Source organism: Mustelus asterias, chromosome 26, assembly GCF_964213995.1.
Source record: "Mustelus asterias chromosome 26, sMusAst1.hap1.1, whole genome shotgun sequence".
Classification (NCBI taxonomy): domain Eukaryota; kingdom Metazoa; phylum Chordata; class Chondrichthyes; order Carcharhiniformes; family Triakidae; genus Mustelus; species Mustelus asterias.
In genome coordinates, this window is record NC_135826.1 from 17,244,348 (window position 1) to 17,268,846 (window position 24,499).

General features: G+C 43.6%; 1 protein-coding gene across 2 annotated transcripts in view; it reads right to left on the reverse strand.

The window, feature by feature from the left end:
- Positions 1 to 24,499, reverse strand: part of sirt6 (sirtuin 6) — a 53,253-nt gene that overhangs the window by 24,195 nt on the left and 4,559 nt on the right. The window contains exons 2-3 of one of the 2 annotated variants that reach the window (XM_078198214.1): positions 23,037 to 23,164; positions 12,852 to 13,034 (exon numbers count right to left, since the gene is read on the reverse strand). In XM_078198214.1, the coding sequence (XP_078054340.1) occupies positions 12,852 to 13,034; positions 23,037 to 23,164 (311 nt within the window). The remainder of the gene's footprint in view (positions 1 to 12,851; positions 13,035 to 23,036; positions 23,165 to 24,499) is intronic. The other variant, XM_078198215.1, reaches the window with a different exon arrangement.

Below are 24,499 nucleotides of genomic sequence, written 5' to 3' on the forward strand. Positions count from 1 at the left end.
TCACCACTGGATTCCTAGTCTCGTACCTGCTTTTGTAGCCACAACATTTATATGGCTAGTCCAGTTCAGTTTCTGGTCAATGGTTACCCCTCGGATGTTGATAGTGGGGAATTCAGTGAAGGTAATGTCATTGAAAGTAAAGGGGCGAGAATCAGAATTTCTCCTGTTGGAGAATGCCATTGCCTGGCATGAATATTACTTGCCACTTGTTACCCAAGCTTGAATATTGTCCAGGTCATGCTGCATTTGGACATGGACTGCTTCAATATCTGAAGACTCATGAACAGTTATCAGCAAACATCCTTATTCTGACCTTCTGATGGAAGAAAAGTCGTTGATGAAAGAGCTGAAGATGGTTGGACCTGGGACTAACCTGAGGAACCCCTGCACTTTTGGAGGAATTAGGGTGACACAGTGGTTAGCACTGCTGCCTCACAGGGACCCAGGTTCAATTCTGGCCTTGGGTGACTGCGTGGAGTTTGCACATTCTTCCCATGTTTGTGTGTATTTTCCCTGGGGGGGCTCCGGTTTCCTCCCACAGTCTAAAGATATGAAGGTTAGGTGGATTGGCCATGCTAAAATGCGCCCTAGTGTCCAATGATGTGTAGGTTAGGTGGATTAGCCATGGTAAATGCACGGGGTTACAGGGATAGGATGGGGGAGGTGTCCTGGGTAAGATACGAGTCAGTGTAGACCTGATGGGCTGAATGGCTCCTTCTGCACTGTGGCGATTCTATGGGATTCAGCAGTGCAGTAGTTCAAGGTGGTCCATTTTAGACGGCAACGACTGATGGGTGCTAAATGCTGGTTAGGACAAAACTTTAGTTACTTGGTTTTAAATATTATTTATGATTTTGACTACTTTTATTACATAATGCAAAAGCAGAACTGATAGTGTTAGATCCCAAAACTATTGAAGATGTGAATGCTGAAAGCAAGATGCTGCTCTCTTCATACATTTTGACATTAGCAGATTGAAATTTCTGTTGTGAGTGTAGATCCTAGGATAATTTTTGTAAATTAATAACTAGCTAAATTTTAACCACTGCCCATTTTCTCTTGGGGATTCTTCAATATGTATGCCACATCTGAACACATCTTTTGTTTCTTTCCTTTTTCTATTACCTTCTCCATCATTCTCTTTGTCATTTAATAATTTCTGTTCTCTCAGACTGTCCATATTTTTTCCCTTCTTACACCCACTCTGAACCTGCTGTTATCCTGCCTCTGCATTCGCTTAAAAACTCTTCATTTCTAACATCTTCATTTTAATAAAAGGTCATAACCTGAAATGTTAACTCTGCCTCTCTCTCCACCGTTAACACCCGACCTACTGAGCATTCCCAGCATCTTCTGCTATTCATATGCTAATATTTTAATTCTGAGCATGGTTACCTTTGATGTTGTTCCCACTGGCCTTCCTAAAGTAGGACTTGCATCCCTATAATAGTAACAACACTTCAGAAGTACTTCTGGTCGAGAAATGTTTTGTGACAACCTAAGGTTGTGTAAGGTACCCAAAATACCTTAGTTTCTTCTTTTACTTGTCTTTATTGTAGCTTTATCCATATTTGTTTAGTTCAAAGTATTTTACAACTTTTTCCAAGTGGTTCTGTAACTGGGAGCTATTACACAAACTGTGCTTTCTATTGAGTTCAGGAGAAAGTGCTTTTGGAACATTTTCTGTCAACTATATGCAGTTTATCAACTCAGAATCATAGAAATTTATGGCACAGGAGATCATTCAGTCATCATGTTAGTGTTAATTAATAAATTCAAAGTTCCAAATCTTGGTCCATAGTGTCTTAGATTTGCACTTGAGGCGCAGTAACCCAAGTACTTTTTAAGAGTGATGAGGATTTCTACCTACACCCCTTCAGGCAGAGAGTTCCAGATTCCCATTTCCACAATCCTTCTCAACTTACTCCTTGTTCTTATATCAGTGATGGGCAACCTATGAGTGGCCTACCTTCATCTCAGTGGGCCGCACGATTGAAATCAGGCTTGGTAACTAACCATGGTTCCATGAATAAGATTAAATACATTTAATACATGCCAAAGACCTCATAACGAGTTATAGAAAATGCTTAATCATTCACATATTACTAGAATTATCAAGTTCAAATAGTAAAAGCAAAATAAATATTTACAAGTTGGACATAGAGGGAGCGTACACCTCTCAGTTAATGTTGTGAGCAACCAGCGTGTACCTCACTTCACTTGCCCTTATTTTACATGCAAATTACTTCAGTGTTACCGACAGGAAAAATCTATGCGAATAGAAATAAGTAGAATGTGGAAATTGGGACGACACGGTGGCACAGTGGCTAGCACTGCTGCCTCACAGCGCCAGGGACCTGGGTTCAATTCCCAACTTGGGTCACTGTCTGTGCAGAGTCTGCATGTTCTCCACGTGGGTTTCCTCCCGTTTCCCTCTCACAGTCCGAAAGACATGCTGGTTAGGTGCATTGGCCACGCTAAATTCTCCCTCAGTGTACCTGAACAGGTGCCGGAGTGTGGCGACTAGGGGATTTTCACAGTAACTTCATTGCAGTATTAATGTAAGCCTACTTGTGACTAATAAATAAACTTTATTTTCTATCTGTGCATGGGCAATAATCAACAAAATGTCTCATAGGTTGCACTCAGAACCCAGACTGCATGTGGCCCTGGGCCACAGGTTGACCACCAGTGCCTTGCACCAATTACTTTAAATCTCTGCCTCCTGGTTATTGATGTTTCTGCCTTCCTTCCTGTCCATACTCTCTCTAGGTTCACAACAACTAAATCACCCTTCAGCCTTTTCTGTTCCAAAGAAAGCAATGGAGTGGGCCAACGCCTTATAAACTTGTTCCGCTACATCCTAGCTTTTCACTTCAAGGAATAAAAGCCTGAAAGCATCATGTTTTAGATCTTTTGGATAGGTGACAGCTTGTTGAAAGTGCAAGAAATACACATGTTGCTGGCTGAAGTTCAAAGTGGGGTGGAAAGTACATCTTAGATTGTCTTGCTTCAGCTAAAACCTTCTGATCTCACGAAGATAAAGGCAGAAGTGTCTATAGGGGAATAAGCAAAAGCTAATGCATTACAGCCGTACTAAGAACTAACGGTGAAGCATTGTGTGTTTGGTAATTTCTATTTTCAAAGAGGAGTAGATATGTTCTGAAAATGATTTTCTGACCCATTTTCTAACAAACCTATTGCACACTTTAAAGCCCAAGCCTCTGTTCAAAAATTACTGCTTTCCAAAGTCCAGGTGGTCACTAAAGGCCTTTTGGGATACACAAATATATGAACAGGATAGGAAAAGATGTACTAGTCTATCCAGTCTGTCCTATACAACAGTAATTCAATTATTTATAGTCCCATTGCAGGCAAAAGCAATATTGTCCTTGCTAGTGTCACCTACATTTTGAGAATATAATAAATAGTCCATCATGCAAACCAGCCTCCCATCCATTGACTGTCTACACTCCCCGCTGCCTCGGAAAAGCAGCCAGCATAATCAAGGACCCCACGCACCCTGGACATTCTCTCTTCCACCTTCGTTCATCGGGAAAAAGATACAAAAATCTGAGGTCACGTACCAACCAACTCAAGAACAGCTTCTTCCCTGCTACCACCAGACTTCTTAAAGGACCTACCTCATATTAAGTTGATCTTTCTCTACATCCTAGCTATGACAGTAACACTACTTTCTGCACTCTCTCCTATCCTTCTCTATTTACGTTATGCTTCATCTGTATAGCGTCAAGAAATAATACTTTTCACTGTATACTCATACGTGAGACAATAATCAATCAAATCAAAATCCTACTGCCATTAACACAATATTTCTATTCCAAACCGGCCACCAGTCACAAATTTTAGCACCAAGCTACCACAGAAACATCACTTCCTGCAATCAAGAAGACTACAATGTAGGTCACCACATTTCAGTTATGACTTTCAGAGCTTGGATATAAGTGAAGTAACAAGTTAACGTTTGGGATGAAGTACAATTTGTGCTCTGTCTGCACCAACACTTACCAACTTCATTCTGGCTAAAATATTTCCAATTGGACTTGGGTTTTATCAGAAGATACCAATGTTCAATAAATCCACCCAGTCACTGAAGACTGCCAACTATGAAACTGGTTTTAAATCTGTTCCCAACCAGTGCTCTTGATTAGCTCCATAATACTTGCCTTTGTAAAACAGTAGATTTTCATTCAAAAGTCATTATTTCTCTCGTCAGCTCTGCTTTCAGACTCTACAGAATTTGCAAAAATATTCATGTCAAGGCATCTCACAGACCAATGAGTAAATATTAAGAGTGAGAAAGCAGAGATGGAGATACTGAAAATCTGTGTGTGGAAAATTAATGGGATTCTACCAATAAGTGCTCCACTATACTGCCTAGTAAATACACCAACAGGAGCAGTACCCTTCTCCAACCTTGTCCTGGCCTAGTGTTGTTCACAAATACAGTTTGCCCACTCTGATGCATTTTGATTTTCTGTCAGATTTTTCACACTTGCAATCTCTTCTCATGCAGCCCAAGTGTTACTTTAATCGGCCTCTAACGCAACCAATGGTAAGGCAGCTTGGCAGAATTTGACAGTTCAAAATCCTAAAGGGTCTAGAGTGAGTAGAGAGAGAGACTGTTCCCATTCAAAAGGTTGAAGAATTGGAGACACTGATTCAAGATGATCGACAAAAGAACCAAAGAGTGACATACAAGAAAAAGTGTTACGCAGTGAGTGGTTAGGGTCTGAAATGCACTGCTTGAGTGTAGAAGAGACAGGTATAACTGGGGCTTTCAAAATTAAACTGGCTTAGCACTCGAAGGCAACAAATTGTAGGATTTTGGGGAAAGGACAGAGTAGTGAGACTCGCTGAACTCCCTTCGCAAAGAACCAGGCTCTCTTCTCTGCAGGAACCATTTTATGTTTCTATTTGCCCACTCCATGGCACAACTGGCAAGGTGCTTCCAAAAAGGATTTGGCTGTATAGCAAAGATGAACTTCTCAAATGTTCCTTGTTTTTTTTTTATTGTTGTCTAATTCAAGTTTCTGCCTTAAACCTCTCGCTTTCTGATTAATTGCCAATTCCCCCGTCTTTCTCCTCTTAAAGTGATTATGTGGTGTCAAACATGCTTTATGCCATGTGTCTCAGGAAGCACAAACCAAGAATGTGCACAGACATCATGCAAGCCCTGGGTCAGATTGAATTTATGACGCTATTTTTCATTAGAAGGCGAAGTTTGGAAAATGAGAGATACAAATATACAAATGAGGAATAAGCCACTCCGTCAGCAATCAGCCATTCAACAATATCATAGCTGAGCTGATTGCAAACTCCCACCCACCCCCCCAATAACATATCAACCGCTTGTTCATCAAGAATCTATCTACCTCTGCCTTAAAATATTCAAAGTCTCTGGAAGAGAAAACGCTGGAAAATCTCAGCAGGTCTGGCAACATCTGTAAGGAGAGAAAATAGTTGACGTTTCGAGACCAGATGACCCTTTGTCAAAGAGTGCTTTGATAAAGGGTCATCTGGACTCAAAACATCAGCTCTTTTCCCGCTTCCACTGCCTTGAGGGGGTTAGGGTTCCAAAGACTCCACCAGATTTATCTCATCTCTTAAATGAGCGACCCCTCATTTTTAAACAGTGTCCACTAGTTCTAGATTCTCCCACAAGAGAAAAGATCCTTTCCACATCAACTTTGTCAACACCTCTCAAGATCTTGTACATTTCAATCAAGTTTCCTCTTACTCTTTTAAACTCCAGCGAGTACAAGCCTATCCTGTCCAATCATTCCTCATAAGATAACACCTCATTCCTGGTGTTACTTTAGTGAATCTTCTCTGAACTGCTTCTAATGCATCTGAATCCTTCCTTAAATAAGGAGCACAATACTGTACATAGTACTCCAGATTTGATCTCACCAGTGTCCTGTATAATTGAAACATTTTTATTTTCAATTCCCCTTGCAATAAACGATATCATCCTGTCAGCTTTCATAATTACTTGCTGCATACCAACTTTTTGTGATTCAAGCACTGGGACAGTCAGATCTCTCGATCTCAAAGTTCTGCAATCTCTCCACACTTAAATGATATGCTTCTTTTTTATTCTTGCTGACAAAATGGTCAATTTCACCATTATCCACACTATACTCCATTTGCCAGACAATTGCCAGGACACTTAACCCATGTTTCTTTGTTGTCTTCTCGTGTTCGCTTCACAACTTACTTCCCTACCTATCTTTGAAGTTGATCTGAGAGGGAGCAATGTAAATGGAGAATGGTCATTATTATATATTAGAGTTTCAGGCTGCCCTCCACAGCCAGTAATTACACCAACATTTTAATCTCACGTTGCACTGATCTTGCATGTCTTAAACAACTTCAGAAAGCATTATTTTCTCCTGATTTCAAACAATTTTGATTCTATATTTGAGGTTCACAAGTTTGAAACTTGTTTGATTGCGGCAATTTTCACCAAATGCAGCTCTGCAAATTGCCGGATCTGATTTTCAGTCAATTTAGTCAAAGATTGACAGTAAGTTAGCTTGTTCTTAGCAACAACCGCTGCGGGCAAAATGTGACTGCCAGCAGGAAAATAATAGGAACAATGTGCTGGGCATACACAGCAGGGATCAGCAGGAGTGAAAACAACAAGAGTTAATGCTTCAGGTAAGAAGTAAAAACTGGGAGATAAGTAAGCACATTAACTGAACTGCACAAAAGGAAGAGGAGCAGGAAAGGAAGAGAGAATGCATCACGTTGAGTCCATTGAATCCAGAGAGTGGCAAAAGTGCACCCTAGTGAGTGGCCTGAGCCAGAGTGCAGATCCATTTTCTCTTGCATGCTGTTCCTACCCAAGCTTTTTGCATTCCAAGACTTGCACTGTTTGGCAGAGCTATTCTTTATTTGCTGTTGCATCTTTATGTCCCTTTGATCCTTCTGAAGGTGATCACTAATGACTTTTTTCACCGCTTTCCAAGCTTCAGCAAGGTGAATGGCTATCTTTATTCTTCTTTCTCTGTTTAGTACAATTCCGTATTATTGAAGGGTTTGCTTTGATTCCATTCTCCACTTCTGGTGAATGCTTGCTATCTGACCTACTCTGCCTTTTAAAAGATGCCAGTGGATTTACCTCATATTTCCAAAGTTTCTCGTTTTAATTTGGTTCTCCGGCATTGCAGTCTTCTTTTCACAAGACCTCTCTATTTTATGTCTTTCTGTTTATTGTGTTTTCTCCTTTTGTTAATCAGTCTTAAAAATGTGCTCCATTTTCCTACCTTCCGAAGAATCTTTACTAAATCACTTCCTCACCTGGCATATTCTCCTTAGCTCTCGATTCCGTCTCCCAACATCATGGAAGGTCGGAAGAATTGTCCTTCCATAACGTAGTATGTCATGAAATCAATCTGGTCTGATCTCTCCTTATTGCTACGGTTATTCGGCTATCTAATGTTACCTGAACTCAGGATGAGGCAGGAGTGGCTGGGGCTTCAGCCAAACATGAGCTGCTTTCCGATTTCAATTATCACCACATTTCACTTCTGTCGAACACTGTAACTGAATTGGTATGTTTTTAAGACTGAAGGCCACCTTTATGTTTATTTATTAGTGTCACAAGTAGGCTTACATTAACACTGCAATGAAGTTACTGTGAAAATCCCCTAGTCGCCACACTCCGGCGCCTGTTTGGGTACACTGAGGGAGAATTTAGCATGGCCAATGCACCTAACTAGCACGTCTTTCAGACTGTGATAGGAAACCGGGAGCACCCAGAGGAAACCCACACAGACACGGGGAGAACATGCAGACTCCACACAGACAGTGACCCAAGCCGGGAATCGAACCCGGGTCCCTGGTGCTGTGAGGCAGCAGTGCTAACTCTCACCTTACCTCTGCCTATCAAAGTATTCATTCAAATAGATGGTGATTAAAATCAACAAGGAAGCTAATTTTGCCTTTTGCAACTTGCAACACGTTCTGATGTATATCAGTGATATTGATCTTGGTGTGCAGGGGACTGCTTCAAAGTTTGACATAAAACTTGGCAGCTTTGTAAACTGTGAAGAGAACAGTGTAGAGCCTCAAAAGAAGAGACAAACTGGTAGAGTGTGCAGACATGTGGCTGATGGAGTTCAATGTGGAGAAGTGTGAGGTGATGTATTTTGTTAGCAAGAATGTGGAGAGGCAATATAAAATAAGGGGTAAAATTCTTAAGGGGACGCAGGAGCAGAGGGACTCGGATGTATATGTGCAGAGATCATTGAAGGTGACAGGACAGGTGCAGAGTGCTGTTAATAAAGCATATGGTATTCTGGGCTTAGAGTACAAGAGCATGGAGTTTATGCTGATTTTATATAAAACACGAATTAGAGCAGTCAAGAGGATAGATTGGAGCCGTTGGAACTGCTCTTCTTGAAGAGAAGGTGGCTAAGAGGAGATTTGATCGACATGTTCAAAATCGGTGCCGTTGTTGATAGTGAGGAAGATAGTCTAAGGCTACACACTGATATTGATCAGCTGGTAAGTTGTGCAGAGCAATGACAGATGCAATTTAACCCTGATAAGTATGAGGTGATACATTTTGGGAAGTTTAATAGACCTCCTGCTCAGACATTGATATTGACAATGAACAGAAGGTCCCTGGGGAATATTGAGGAACAAAGGGACCTTGGTGTACAAGTCCATACTTCTATGAAAGTGGCAGCACAGGTAGATAGGGTGGTGAAGAAGGCATATGGAATGTTTGTCTTCATTAGCCAGGGCACAGAATATAGGAGCGGGGAGGCCTTGGTACAACCTTATAAAACATTTGTTAGGCCACAGATGGGAATATTGTGTGCAGTTCAGGTCGTCAACACTATTGGAGGATGTAATTGCACTGGAGAAGGTGGAGAGGAAATTCACCAGGATGTTGCCTGGGATGGAAAGTTTTAGTTATGAGGAGAGACTGGATAGGCTGGGTTTGTTTTCCCCGAGCAGAGAAGGCTGAGGGCACACTGAATAGAGGTATACAAAATTATGAGAGGCACAGATGGGTAAATCGTAAGAATCTTTTCCCCATGGCATTGGTGTCTCAGACCAGAGGGCATAGGTTTAAGGTGAGGAGTTAGTGGTTTAGAGAGGATCTGAGGAAAGTAATTTTCACCCAGAGGGTAGTGGAATTATGGAACGCACTGCCTGAAAGCGTGGTGGAGGCAGGTACTCTCAACATTTAAAAAGCATGTGGACAAGCACTTAAATCCCAAAGCATAGTAGGCTAACATCGTAGGCTGTGGTCCAAGTGCTAGTAAATGGGATCAGTATAGATTGGTATTTGATTGGCATAGACATGGAGGGCCAAAGGGCCTGCTTCTGTGCTATATGACTCTATGACTCAAAGCTGCTGGACAGAATAGGTCCCTACTCGGAAAAGGATCAAGAATGAGAAGGCACAGATCTAAAATGCTTTGCAAAGAAAGCAAATGTGATACTAGAAAAAAACATTTTCACACAGTTGTTCAGGTCTGGAATGCACTGCTTGGAAGTGTGGAGGAGACAGGTTTCAATCGAGGCATTCAAGAGGGTATTAGATCATCATTTGAGTAGAAATAATGTGCAGGAGTACAGGGAAACGGCACTAAGTCATAATGCTCATTTGGAGAGCTGGTGCAGGCACGATGGGCCAAATGGCCTCCTTCTGCACTGTGCCAATTCCGTGATAAACAGATGATGGAAGAACAATCAATCCCTGGCATTCTGAACTTTTTCAATAGCTTAAAGGCATTATCTGCCTGACTGATACTGTTCAGCTCAACTATTCCATACAAAATTCATATTTCACTGCAAAATAAAGCTATCTTTATTCAACAAGTCTGCTGATGGCAAAAGTATTTTTTAAACTCAAACAGCAAGCAAGTAGCAATGTTCGTGAGATGCCTGTAAAGGGCAGAAATCACTTTGCATCGAATGGAGGCATAAATGGAGACATGCTTAGGAAATCAGAAACACAAAGGGACTTGGAAGTCATTGTTCAAGATTCTCTTAAAGTTAACGTGCAGGTTCAGTCGGCAGTTAGGAAGGCAAATGCAATGTTAGCATTCATGTTGAGAGGGCTAGAATACAAGAGCAAGGATGTACTTCTGAGGCTGTATAAGGCTCTGGTCAGACCCCATTTGGAGTATTGTGAGCAGTTTTGGGCCCCATATCTAAGGAACGATATGCTGGCCTTGGATAGGGTCCAGAGGAGGTTCACAAGAATGATCCCTGGAATGAAGAGCTTGTCGTATGAGGAACGGTTGAGGACTCTGGGTCTGTACTCGGAGTTTAGAAGGATAAGGGGGATCTTAGTGAAACTTACTGGATACTGCGAGGCCTGGATAGAATGGATGTGGAGAGGATGTTTTCACTAGTAGGAAAAACTAGAACCAGAGGGCACAACCTCAGGCTAAAGGGACGATCATTTAAAACAGAGATGAGGAGGAATTTCTTCAGCCAGAGAGTGGTGAATCTGTGGAACTCTTTGCTGCAGAAGGTTGTGGAGGCCAGTTCATTGAGTGTCTTTAACACATAGATAGGTTCTTGATTAATAAGGGGGTCAGGGGTTATGGGGAAAAGGCAGGAGAATGGGGATGAAAAAAAAATCAGCCATGATTGAATGGAGGAGCAGACTCGATGGGCCGAGTGGCCTCATTCTGCTCCTCTGTTTTATGGAATAACATTAATCCGGGTCAGAGTTACCTGCTGGACCAGCTTTGATCAGTTAATGCGATCAGAGAAACTTTCCAGGTTTTTTTCTCTCTCATTAGCCTGGGTTTTTATTTGGTTTTTCACCTCCCCTGGATTAGTGCTGGAAAACAGAAGGTGCTTTTTATCTTACACTCATCAGAGCCAGATCAAAAGCTTCGTCAAAAAAACCCCTCTTTTTTTCAGCAGTGCTCAAGTTCTGTATTATACTGCCAAAAAAAAACCCCTCTTTTTTTCAGCAGTGCTCAAGTTCTGTATTATACTGCCAAACAAATACTGTCTCGATTGGATGGGCTTTAGGTGGGGTGGGAAGGATATATTGTGCTGCACAGGATGTTGCAGTGGTATGGGACAGGCTGGGTGGCCCAGTGGCCCTTCTCCTGTCTATCACTGTTTGTATGCCAACTTGCAGATTAGCGAATGGAGCTCCACTGATGTAGACAGGTAGCTCACATCACTGCAGCAACTCCACATTAAAGCGGACATCTAACAGAGTAGCTCTCTGAGGGAGAGACTGATTTCAGCACATCTTCTCCACCAGCAACAAAGTTCTCTTTAAAATTAAACCAGATAGAAAGTGCTGCACTGCTGGTTAATAAAAAATGTTTCACCAGCCTTTAAAAGAATGCAAGCCACACAGATAACCGATCGCATTGCAAATTTGAACAGGACAAATAGGGGCGGCACGGTGGCATAGTGGTTAGCACTGCTGCCTCACGACGCCAGGGACCCGGGTTCAATTCCCGGCTTGGGCCACTGTCTGTGTGGAGTTTGCACGTTCTCCCAGTGTCTGCGTGGGTTTCCTCCGGTGCTCCCATTTCCTCCCACAGTCCAAAGATGTGCGGGTTAGGTGGATGGGCTATTCTAAATTGACCCTTAGTGTTAGGGGTACTAGCTATAGTAAATGCATGGGGTTATGGGGATAGGGCCTGGGTGGAATTGTGGTTGGTGCAGACTTGACGGGATTGATGGCCTCCATCTGCACTGTAGGATTCTATATTCTAGGACACCAGATCTCCACTCTCAGTCTAAACAATCCAATTGAAAACCAGACAGGTTCAGTAATGTACCTCTCACCATGACATGATATTAGGACAGTAAACAAAGTTCAAGATTTAAGCCAGAACTTCGGTTCAATCGATTTTTTCTTCACTCACAGATTAAAACATTTTACAGACATTTTCTACAATGTTCTGCGATAACTTAATTCCAGTCTGACAACAAGATAACTCAGGGTGCTGCAAATAATTACATTAAAAATACAGCAGCTTCTCGGAAAGGCATTCGATAACTGATGAGGCAATATGCCGAACAAAAACATCCTCTCTATTGTCAGATCAAATCTGCAAAGGCTTTCAGTAAAAAAGTCATTGCTCATTATCATACAAGATTCAAATGTCATCTCAAACAACTAGAAATGATATTTCCAGCAGTGTGGCCTCAAACCTGAGTGAATTCATACCCAAGGGATTTCCCTTCTTCTGAAATGGGAACATGGCTTTTAAAGGACAATCTCTTTAGTGAGGTGTTTGGCAGATTCTCTCAGAGGTAGTGAAATTTAATTATTTTCTCCTCAGATGGGACTAGTCTTCCATCAAGTTACATCTTTCATTTTATTTTGTTCTCACAATGAAAGACATGGCTGTCTACAAAAATAGAAGAGCCACCAGCCTTTTCAGCACCTCTTCTTTAGCTATCACTATGCTGCTCAGGCGGTCAACACCCACATTTTCAATCGGGCCACCTTCACCATCTTGTAATTTGGTGAAGACAGAAGCAAAGTAATCATGTAGTACCTCTACTACACCCTCCACCTCAGTCAGCAGTTTATCCAGCTTATCCCTTATGGGCCCCACTCCATCCTCCACTTTTACCAGTAATATGTATGAAGAACATTTTACTGTTGGTTTTAGCACCTGTCATCCTTTCCTCATGCTTCTCTCTTAGCCTTCTTTATTCCAACCTTAGCCTCTCTCCTGCTTTTGAGATACCCTTCCTGATTTCTACTGCTATTAAAATTCCGGCATGCATCTCATGCCTCTTTCTGAAGAGTTACAAATCTGAAAAACACAGTTAAACTGCTTGTAGAAACAAAGAACAGCGCAAAGACCTACCTGGGAAAACCTGACCGTACATGAAGCCCATCCACATTCTGGCTGACCACGTACTTCACCAAGCCAACTCTCTGTAGTGCCACTAGTGCCATATGTGTCTTGGAAGGCCTGGCTTCCTCGAAAGTGGTGTCAAACTTAGGTTCCAGGCCTTGTTCCTCCATCGTCCACACCCCACGTGGTCCCCTGTCAATATTACCATTGAACAGTTTACAAATTAGGCTGGTAAGTCTTTGTGATGAGGCTGCATGTTGGGAATCCAGCAGCATAAGCACTGTATTGTGACAACACCTGATCAGCTAATGTGATCCATTGCTCTGCACTACAAAACCATTGTTTTATCCATGGAATTTTATTGAACCACTGCAAGATGATTTTTGCTCCAACAGCAAATGCAGAATTGACTTTAGCCAATATTACTGCAGCCAATGTGTGCCAACCAGACAGAGGTCATCAATGTCTGTCAACCTAACAGAGGTCATCACTACTGGCATGCTTAGAATGACAGTCTATTGGCAGGTGCCAGCAGAGATGACCTCACTTACCCAATAGATTCGCACTGCATTAGCTACACTAAACCAAAGGATCAAGCATCCATTCTGGACCACGAAATACAGTAACAATATTACTTACACTTGCCAACTGGCACAAATTGACTCGAGTCAGACAATACTCGGATAAGTTGAGGTTGTGCCAGCCACCATGCAGATTGCTCTCAGGAGTCAGGGTACAAGGTGCAAGATAACTCTAACTGTTGCAATCACACAAAGTCATAAACCTCAACACCACACAGATAAAGGTACCTCCATGTTTGAGTGAATCAAAACGTTTTTCCCTTATATTTCACTTCCCTCTCATTCTTGCACAGCAAGATAAAGGGAATTCATTAACCCTTATAGAGGAAGGGTCAGAAATGGTGCAAAGGGTTGGTGCTTCCAGCACGGCTGCTCACAACGTTCAATTTCCATAAACAATTTGAACTCTGGATCAGAAATACAATTTCAACATTTGCAGATTACACCCAAATGGGCTGTTGCCAGGATGTGGGGGCACAGGCTAGTACTGTGGAAGAATGCACAAAAATACAGGATACTAATAGATTACAGAATGGTCATGTGATTGACAAATTAATTTTGGTTAGAAGAATATGGAGATCTGTCAAAACTGCTCAAAATACAACACTCTTGCTGCAGTTCAGCAAATAATCATCAAGGATCTGTGTTTTTTTAAAGTGTGTGCAATAATCATTAAGCCAGGCAATTACTTCAGCAGTAACTAAATGGAGCTCACTGAGCCTCCACTGAATTTTGTCAGGGACTGTCTTCAATGTGGCCATTCATTGATTGGGATGCACCACTACTGCAGTCTGGCTTCCCTGCAACTTGTGCCAATTTGTGGCACAAAGCCTTGGCCAGTGTAGATATGGTTGAGGCTTGCCCAATGTTGATGTGGCAGGTGGGCTGTGGGATAAGGAAGTGGTTTTTAATGGTGGCTTGTTGGTTCCATTCCTGCTGCCACAGGGTCTCTGCGGTTACTCCTTGGCACGGTGGTCTTAGCCATACAGACTAATGGGATGGGATGTGAGCAGCAGGTGGATTGGTAAGGTCCTTGTGTAGCGGCAAGCTTGGGTTAATGTAAACCTTCTCCAGCAGCTTTCTTGTTGCAATCGCCCTCCTTATGAGAGTTACTCAGGACTGGAAGCCGGAGGGAGTTGAGTTATCAGCAGGGTACTGAGATGATACGAAATGAGGATCTGCCTTCGAGCAGAGAACGCAAGATGAATTGAAAAGCAGAAGTTATGTTCAGCTTGTCTAGACTACACTGAGTACAAGCTTGTCTAGACTACACTGAGCTCAAGTCCCCATGTCATAAAAAATATGGAAGCACCGGACAAGGTACAAAAAAAATCAGGTGGATGATATGAGAACTGAGAGGGTGTTAATGAACAGGAAAGGCTGAATAGACTGGGCTCTTTCCTAAAACACTAAGTGGTAACCTAATGGAGGCCTTTAAAATTATGATGGAATTTGATAAGGTACATGACAAGATGTTTCAACCTGTTGCGGGGGTGGGGGGGGTGGCAGCAGGAAAAGAAAACTTGGGTCATTTATATAATAGCCACCAATAAATTCAGTCGGGAATTCAGGAGAAATTTATTTACCCAAAGATTGGCAAGAATGCGGAACTTGTCAATCCAGAGTAATTGAAGTGAATAGTACAGATGCATTTAGAAGGAAGTTAGATTAACACGAGAAAGGAACAGAAAGTTAATGCTCAAGTTCAAGTTTATTTTTGTCACAAGTAGGATTACATTAATACTGCAATGAAGGACTGTGGAAATTCCCTAGTCGTCACACTCCAGTGCCTGTTCGGGTACACTGAGGGAGAATTTAGCATGGTTAATGCACCTAACCAGCACGTCTTTCAGACTGTGGGAGGAAACCGGAGCACCCGGAGGAAACCCATGCAGACACGGGGAGAACATGCAGATACCGCACAGACAGTGTCCCAAGCTGGGAATCAAACCTGGGTCCCTGGTGCTGTGAAGCAGCAGTGTTAACCACTGTGCCACTACGCTAAAGGACACTGAATTTTGAATCCCTCCACACAGATTTCTGTTCTTGCCACAGTACCTTATTGGCTCTTATTAAAGTCACAACATCCTATTTGACTTTGACAGAGGTAAACTATTCCTCCTCCTCTTTCCTGACATGTCTGCAACCTTCTGTCCAGCTGGGTGAGATTAAATTCTCCTGGTTCCATCTTTATCCATTTGGTCATAACCAGGGAATCAATTGCAATGGTTTCTCTTCTTGCTCCTGCAACATTACCTATGGTGTGTTCCCCAAGGATGTACCCTTGCTCCCTCCAACTTCTCGTCTGCATGCCGCCTCACAGAGATATCGAAAACATGTCAGGCTGCAAATGTATGCTGATGACCCCCAGCTTTACCTCACCAGCACCGTCTCCACTGCCTCGAAACTGCCCGATTACTTGTTGACATCCAGTCGAGGGTGAGCAGAAAGTTCCTCTCACTCAATACCTGAAGCCAAACTTCAGTCCCTCCCACAAACTTTGCTCACTAGCCACCGAGTCCATCCTCTTTCCTGGTAGCTATCTGGGTCTCGGCCAAGTCTGTGTCTGTATACTAATTTGCCCATTCATCCCATCACTCCCATTCTCACCCACTTACATTGATTCCCAGTCCAGCAACCCATCAATGTCTTCAAATCCATCTGTGACTTTGTCCCTTCCTATCTCGGTAATCTCCTCCTGTCATAAAACCCACTGAGACAGCTGCACTCCTCTATTTCTGGCCTCTTGATCATCCCAAATTTCCTTTGCTCCAGCACTGGCAGCCATGCCTTCAGCTCCAAGGCCACAAGTCTGGAATTCCTTCCATAAAACTCTGCGCCTCTCTCTCCACCTTTAGAATGCTCCTTGAACCCACAGCTTTGACCAAGCTTTGGTCATCTGCCTTGTGGTAGTGTCAAAACTTTGTTTGATAATTGCTCTTGAGAATCCAACTTGGGTGCTTTTACTATGTTTATGGTACCATACAAACACAAGTTGTTGATGGAAGTTGGGTCGAAGTAGGGTGAGAGGAGGCCTGTGTGAATCATAGAATCCCTGCAGTGCAGAAGGAGGCCATTCAGCCCATCGAGTCTGCACTGACCACAATCCCACCCTGGCCCTATCCCCATAACCCCATGTATCTACCCATCCAATTCCCTGATGCTGAGGGGCAATTTAGCATGGCCAATCCACCTAACCTGCACATCTTTGGACTGTGGGAGGAAACCGGAGGAAACCCATGCAGACACGGGAAGAACGTGCAAACTCCACACAGACAGCGACCCGGGGCCAGAATTGAACCTGGGTCCCTGGCGCTGTGAGGCAGCAATGCTAACCACTGTGCCACCATGCCATGTGTGGAGCATAAACATCACCGGCACAGACTACTTGGCCTGGTTCTGCACCAGAATTCCGATGAAATATGCAATTCTAAGTAAAAGCGATAGTCACTGGAGGCATTTGGTCCTGTTTCAGTAAAACAACATTCATCCTTTTCACATTACAATGTATTCATTCCAATTTGAACTAAGCTGCTACCATAAAATAACTTGCATATATATAACATCTTTATTGTATAAGCAAGCTCCCAGGATTTTTACAAAAATAGGGTCCAGAGTTAAACAGGAGTTACTGGAAGGGGTGACTACAGAGTTCGTCAAAGAGAAGATTAAGAAAAGTGAGAGTTAGATATGTAGATACAGAATTGTAGAGTGTGTGATCATTAGGGCGGGAGGGAAAATTCAACAGAGGTCAGAGTTGGGAAAAACAATGAGTTTTGAAAGGGTCTAAGTGGTTACAGGGTAAAGAGGGGCTAAAGTCCCTGCAAAGAGACTTAAACACAAAGATGTAAATGATAAAGTTGGGGTGGTGGGGGAAATCGAGAGCCACTGCAGCTCATTGAGCACTGCACTGATGTACAATTGAAGTGAGGTGCGAGGTGGATGCAGCCAACAGGGTTACAGACGGTGGGAGATGGGGGACTGGTCAGGAGAGCACTGGGATAGCCAAGTCTGGAGATGACAAAAGTACAGATAAGGATGCCATCAGCTGATGAGCTGAGGCACGAGTGGAGGCAGATGATGATATGGAACTGGAAGTGGATGGTCTTTCTGGTTATGGTTGACTTTGCTCTCCCCAACATTTACCTGTAAGAAAATGCAGCTCCGCCAAGGCTGGGTATCAGAGAAACAAGTCCGAAAGGAGAGGAGCAGTAGAGGGATTGAGACAGGTGGAGTTGGATGCTTATGTGAAAACCGATCTCATCCTTTCCATATAACGTCATTGAGGGGGAGTATTTAGACAAGTAAAAGGATAAATCTTAGGTGGACTTATGGTAACGGTGTGGTGATGGGAGAGAGTGGGGGAGAGAAGGTATTGCTGACAGGGTTATGAATACAAATGGGCAGTTAGAGTGGGAGCAATAGGGGACAATACCTACAAGATCAGATTGGGACACAACTTCATCCCACACTCTGTCATGATCCCAAAGTTCTGGAGTATGAACGCTTCTTGGTATGATACCAAAAACACTAAACCCAAGGAGGAGGCTCCACAACAGGCAGAGTGCCGCCACTGGATTCAATTTAACAAGGTTTTACATTTCATGGATTTATTTTAGAACTTTTAATTTGGAATTATACAAATGAAGTCTTACAATAACTTATAGCAACCATTAATTTACTTTATAGTTTTGACTTTGCTCTGGCGTGGTTTTGGGAGTTATTTCAAGGCACCCATATCTACTGCCGCGTTGGTCTTTGCAGCTTGCAGTTGAGAACAGAGCTGAGGGGATATGAATGGTTGCAAATGGGTATCAGAGAAACAAGTCCGAAAGGAGAGGAGCAGTAGAGGGATTGAGACAGGTGGAGTTGGATGCTTATGTGAAAACCGATCTTATCCTTTCCAAATAACGTCATTGAGGGGGAGTATTTAGACAAGTAAAAGGATAAATCTTAGGTGGACTTATGGTAACGGTGTGGTGATGGGAGAGAGTGGGGGAGAGAAGGTATTGCTGACAGGGTTATGAATTTAACAAGGTTTTACATTTCATGGATTTATTTTAGAACTTTTAATTTGGAATTATACAAATGAAGTCTTACAATAACTTATAGCAACCATTAATTTACTTTATAGTTTTGACTTTGCTCTGGCGTGGGCGGCACGGTAGCACAGTGGTTAGCACTGCTGCTTCACAGCTCCAGGGTCCCGGGTTCGATTCCCGGCTTGGGTCACTGTCTGTGTGGAGTTTGCACATTCTCCTCGTGTCTGCGTGGGTTTCCTCCGGGTGCTCCGGTTTCCTCCCACAGTCCAAAGATGTGCGGGTTAGGTTGATTGGCCAGGTTAAAAATTGCCCCTTAGAGTCCTGAGATGCGTAGGTTAGTGGGATTAGCGGGTAAATATGTGGGGGTAGGGCCTGGGTGGGATTGTGGTCGGTGCAGAATCGATGGGCCGAATGGCCTCCTTCTGCACTGTAGGGTTTCTATGATTCTATGATTTCTATGATTCTAAATGGGCAGGAGATAGCCAGACTAACAGGTAAAGGTTCCACCATGCTGCAACAGCACCATCTGCAGGCACTTGGAGAGAAGTGCTGCTTGCCTCACTGAGAACAGAACAAAAGACAGATACAGGGTGGAACTTTACCACTGCTCCATGCCCATTTTGCGGTGGGAAAATCCGTAAAATCGGGCCTAAAACGGTTCCCGCGAATGGCGCCGGTTTTCGCCACCGGTGCGATTTTACGACACCTGGATTTCCGGCACGGTCAGCCTCTCGCCGGAAATGGGTGAGAAGTTGATTAATTTATTTAAATTTATTAAGAGTGTTTTAAATGTGTTTCGTGAAGCCGTCGCTCAATCGTCCGGGCTCGCTTTGCCTTTATGGCCTCACCAGGAGGGGTTCTCTCCGGCGAGGAAAACACCTGTTCCCCACGAACGGGGAACAGTCGTGTTGGCCTCGTTGGTGGAACCGGAGGCCATTGAGGCCCCCCCCCCCCCTGGGGAGGGGAAGGGCAGCGGGGCTGCAATCAGTAGGGGCGGGGCTGCAATCGGTCTGGGCGATGGGGGCTGCGTCTCGGGCTGTGGGCCCCCGCAAATTGGGGGGGGGTGCTACTTAAAGCCAGGGGCCTGACAGCTCTCTTTCTGTCTGTCAGACCCCTGCTACTGTTAATGCGCATGTGCAGCATCAGAGGTCTGCACCTGCGCACTATCTCCCTCTGTCAGCAGTCTGGCGAGTTAAGCCTTCCGTAGCGAGAAAGGACTGGCCCAAAATTTTAAAGACAGCGTTCATAAGATTAGGGTTGAAAACGTGCCCAAAAAATAGATCTGAAACTCTCCCAGTTTCATGCCCGCCCGACCCTTAGAAAAAATCTCCTAAAATTCCACCCACAGAATTCATTCTGCTTTCTAATTTGCTCTCAAGAAACTGAAAATGAATAACTCCTTTCAAACTCATCTCCAACCTGCAAGCGCATGGTGAAGTTCTGTGGATCCCCCACCATCCTCTAACTGCACTTCAGTTGTTGGCAATTAAGCAATATGGCCATTTGCTACTCCGGTCAAACCCACTGGATATTCACCATTCCCTGTACAAGGTAGCAAAGTGAACAATAATGGATAAAACCTGACTAGGAACATTATTAAGATATTCTCATACAACTTGCATTTACAGGGCACCTTAAACTGTCCCAAGGTACTTTAGTGCTGGAATCAAACAGAAATAGGCACCAAATTTGACAACTGTGACCGAGAATGTGGTAAAAGAGGTTAGAACATAGAACATAGAACATTACAGCGCAGAACAGGCCCTTCGGCCCACGATGTTGCACCGACCAGTTAAAAAAAAACTGTGACCCTCCAACCTAAACCAATTTCTTTTCGTCCATGAACCTATCTACGGATCTCTTAAACGCCCCCAAACTAGGCGCATTTACTACTGATGCTGGCAGGGCATTCCAATCCCTCACCACCCTCTGGGTAAAGAACCTACCCCTGACATCGGTTCTATAACTACCCCCCCTCAATTTAAAGCCATGCCCCCTCGTGCTGGATTTCTCCATCAGAGGAAAAAGGCTATCACTATCCACCCTATCTAAACCTCTAATCATCTTATATGTTTCAATAAGATCCCCTCTTAGCCGCCGCCTTTCCAGCGAAAACAATCCCAAATCCCTCAGCCTCTCCTCATAGGATCTCCCCTCCATACCAGGCAACATCCTGGTAAACCTCCTCTGCACCCTCTCCAAAGCCTCCACATCCTTCCTGTAATGTGGGGACCAGAACTGCACACAGTACTCCAAGTGCGGCCGCACCAGAGTTGTGTACAGTTGCAACATAACGCTACGACTCCTAAATTCAATCCCCCTACCAATAAACGCCAAGACACCATATGCCTTCTTAACAACCTTATCTACTTGATTCCCAACTTTCAGGGATCTATGCACACATACACCTAGATCCCTCTGCTCCTCCACACTATTCAAAGTCCTCCCGTTAGCCCTATACTCAACACATCTGTTATTCCTACCAAAGTGAATTACCTCACACTTCTCCGCATTAAACTCCATCCGCCACCTCTCGGCCCAACTTTGCAACCTGTCTAAGTCTTCCTGCAAACTACGACACCCTTCCTCACTGTCTACCACACCACCGACTTTGGTGTCATCAGCAAATTTGCTAATCCACCCAACTATACCCTCATCCAGATCATTAATAAATATTACAAACAGCAGTGGCCCCAAAACAGATCCCTGAGGTACACCACTTGTAACCGCACTCCATGATGAATATTTACTATCAACCACCACCCTCTGTTTCCTATCCGCTAGCCAATTCCTGATCCAATTTCCTAGATCACCCCCAATCCCATACATCTGCATTTTCTGCAGAAGCCTACCATGGTGAACCTTATCAAACGCCTTACTAAAATCCATATATACCACGTCCACTGCCTTGCCCCCATCCACCTCCTTGGTCACTTTCTCAAAAAACTCAATAAGGTTAGTAAGGCACGACCTACCTGCCACAAAACCATGCTGACTATCACCTATCAATTCATTACTCTCCAAATAACTATAAATCCTATCCCTTATAATTTTTTCCAACATCTTGCCGACAACAGAAGTGAGACTCACCGGTCTATAATTCCCGGGGAAGTCTCTGTTCCCCTTCTTAAACAATGGGACAACATTCGCTAACCTCCAATCTTCTGGTACTATACCAGAGGCCAACGACGACCTGAAGATCAGAGCCAGAGGCTCTGCAATCACTTCTCTTGCCTCCCAGAGAATCCTTGGATAAATCCCATCCGGACCAGGGGATTTATCTATTTTCAGACCCTCCAGAATATCCTGCACATCCTCCTTATCAACTGTAATACTGTCTATTCTACTCCCTTGCAACCCAGTGTCCTCCTCAGCTATATTCATGTCCCCTTGCGTGAACACCGAAGAGAAATATTGGTTCAATGCTTCACCAATCTCCTCCGGTTCCACACAGGTTGGTTTTTGGGAAGATTTTTAAAGGAGAAGGGAGGTAAAGAGGTGTGGGAATGAATTTCAGAGCATGAGGTCTGGACAGCTGAAGGCATAGCTGTCGGTGACAGGGAAAAATGTGGCAGCATTTTGCAACAGAGGAAAAGAGTTTGGAGAGTAGTGGTAGAAGCTGCAGGAGATGTAGGTATTGGGAGGGGAAGGCTAGGAAGAAATTTAAATATTACTGCTGCCTCACAGCACCAGGGACCTAGGTTTGATTCCTGGCTTGGGTCACTGTCTGTGTGGAGTCTGCACGTTCTCCTCGTGTCTGCGTGGGTTTTCTCCGGGTGCTCCGGTTTCCTCCCACAGTCCAAAAGACGTGCTGGTTAGGTGTATTGGCCATGCTAAATTCTCCCTCAGTGTTACCGAACAGATGCCGGAGTGTGGCGACTGGAATTTTCACAGTAACTTCATTGCAGTGTTAATGTCAGCCTACTTGTGACACTAATAAAATATAAAAAATTACATGACGATTATAGCAGAAACAGGCCAAAGGACCCAACATATAAACCTTCTCCCATCTTATTTCATCCAACTGTATCAGCATTTTCTTTTATTTCTTTCTCCCGAATACAATTTCTCTATCTTCCGCTTAATTGCATCCACACTATCAGCTCAACTACCTGAGGTAGCGAGTTCCACATTCATTCTTTTGGGAAGGACATGACCATCTTATATTTATAATCCTTAGTTTCGACCTTCCCTACAGGTGGAAACATAAAGCAAAACGTCTAACTTAAAATTAATTCAAACATGAATTCTTATTGTTTTATATTCTAGGTGGAGCGATAAGACTTTAAGGAGCTGTTATATAAACAGGGCCGATGCCGCATTAAGACACTGGGTGGGATTTTACTGCCTCGGTCGAGCGAGACCAGAAATTCCCACCTAAGGTCAACGGACATTTCCATTGTCCGCCCCTTGCCCGCTCTGATTCTGTGGCGGACGGCACGGTAGAATTCCGTCAACTGTGTCAACTGGACAGTACCGTTTAAGCCAAGCATTTCAGATACATCAGCAAACAGGACACACAGTGGCAGGGCACTGTTCTAGACAAAGACTGTGGCGCCATGGCAATGTACCTGAAGTCCGGGATTCCTGAGGACGTGCTAATGCCAGCCCCCGTATGCACCACCACATAACTGGCATTTTGTACCAGATCTGCCAGTTCCAGCGCCTTTCTCTCCAGTTCCTCAGACGAATCAAAGATCTGCAATGCACAAAGAGGAAGGAACTGGTTTCAATTCAAAACGTAATTCAGTGGCTATGACCAGACTTTCCTGCTTTTTCTGCCGTCCCAGGTTATCACTAAATGTGAAATATCAGTTCATTTCGATTGGCATCATTCTCACCCGGGTCCTAATGATGTGGCCCAAGCACCCACCCTGTGACTTAGGCATACAATCTCTGACACTCAGTGCGGGATGTGAAGCACTTTGGCGCATTGTGATAGGCAGTGTATAAGGGGCTGCATTATCAGAAGTGTTGTCTTTCTGGATAAAATGTTAAGTCTATCTACCTGCTGACAGTGGAGGCACAGCCAATATCCATCAAACACCACCATCAAAAACAGGTCATCAGGTCAGTCATTCACTTGCTGTTGTAGGATGATGCATACACTGGTTACTGTGTCTGCTCCTACAATAGTGACCCATTAGGTCTAGAGCATTCCTGGACATCCTACAGCTGTGAAATATGCTACATAAAAGTTTCTCTTTAAACGGTTTTCAAACAATTGGGGAGCTGACCATCAGCCTGCACTTTAACCATTCTGCATCCTGAGACATCGGAGGAAGCAGCTTCACTATTTGAAGCATGCTATTCTCGAGGGTGATTAACAATGTCCATTCACGCTATGGGATGGGACCAAATTCATTTGCAGGTGGATGGGATTTGTCTCCTCTCCAACTTTCTGCAGAGTCTACACAAAATTAGTTTTGTCGACAAATTCTTAGTAGCTCAAGTTTTTAACTTGGGGTGTTGACGGTAAGGAGTCTTCGAACTCAAAGGCTGCTCATTCGTCTAACAGTTTCTACACGTGTTATTGTGTTAAACCGTACCACTGTGAAGGGGCTTCAAGGGGAAATAAAAACTATTCCATTTATACACTGTCTTTCACAATGCCCCAAAATGCTTCACAACAAAATACTTCTGAAGTTTTATCACCTTTATACTATGGAGAAGTGTATCGGTCAATTTATATTCAAAATCCCACAGAGAGGAGGAAAACAATCAGAAAACCTGTTTTAGCGAGGTTGATTGGGAGAATTCCCTCTGCTCTTTTTCAAATAACTTCATGTATCATCACTGTTAGGTTGTAGGTGAAGGAAAAGTAGAGGATGAAGGGGGAAGATGTACATCTCTCATAAGCATCCAGAGAAACGATCAAGGCTGACTGATCATTGTCACAGGTGGATCTGCAGACCTAACTGGGTGAGTAGATGGAGGAAGCAGGCAACAAGAACTAGAGGACACAGCCTCAAAATAAGGGGGAGTCAGTTTAGGACAGAGTTGAGGAGGAACATCTTCTCTCAGAGGGTAGTGA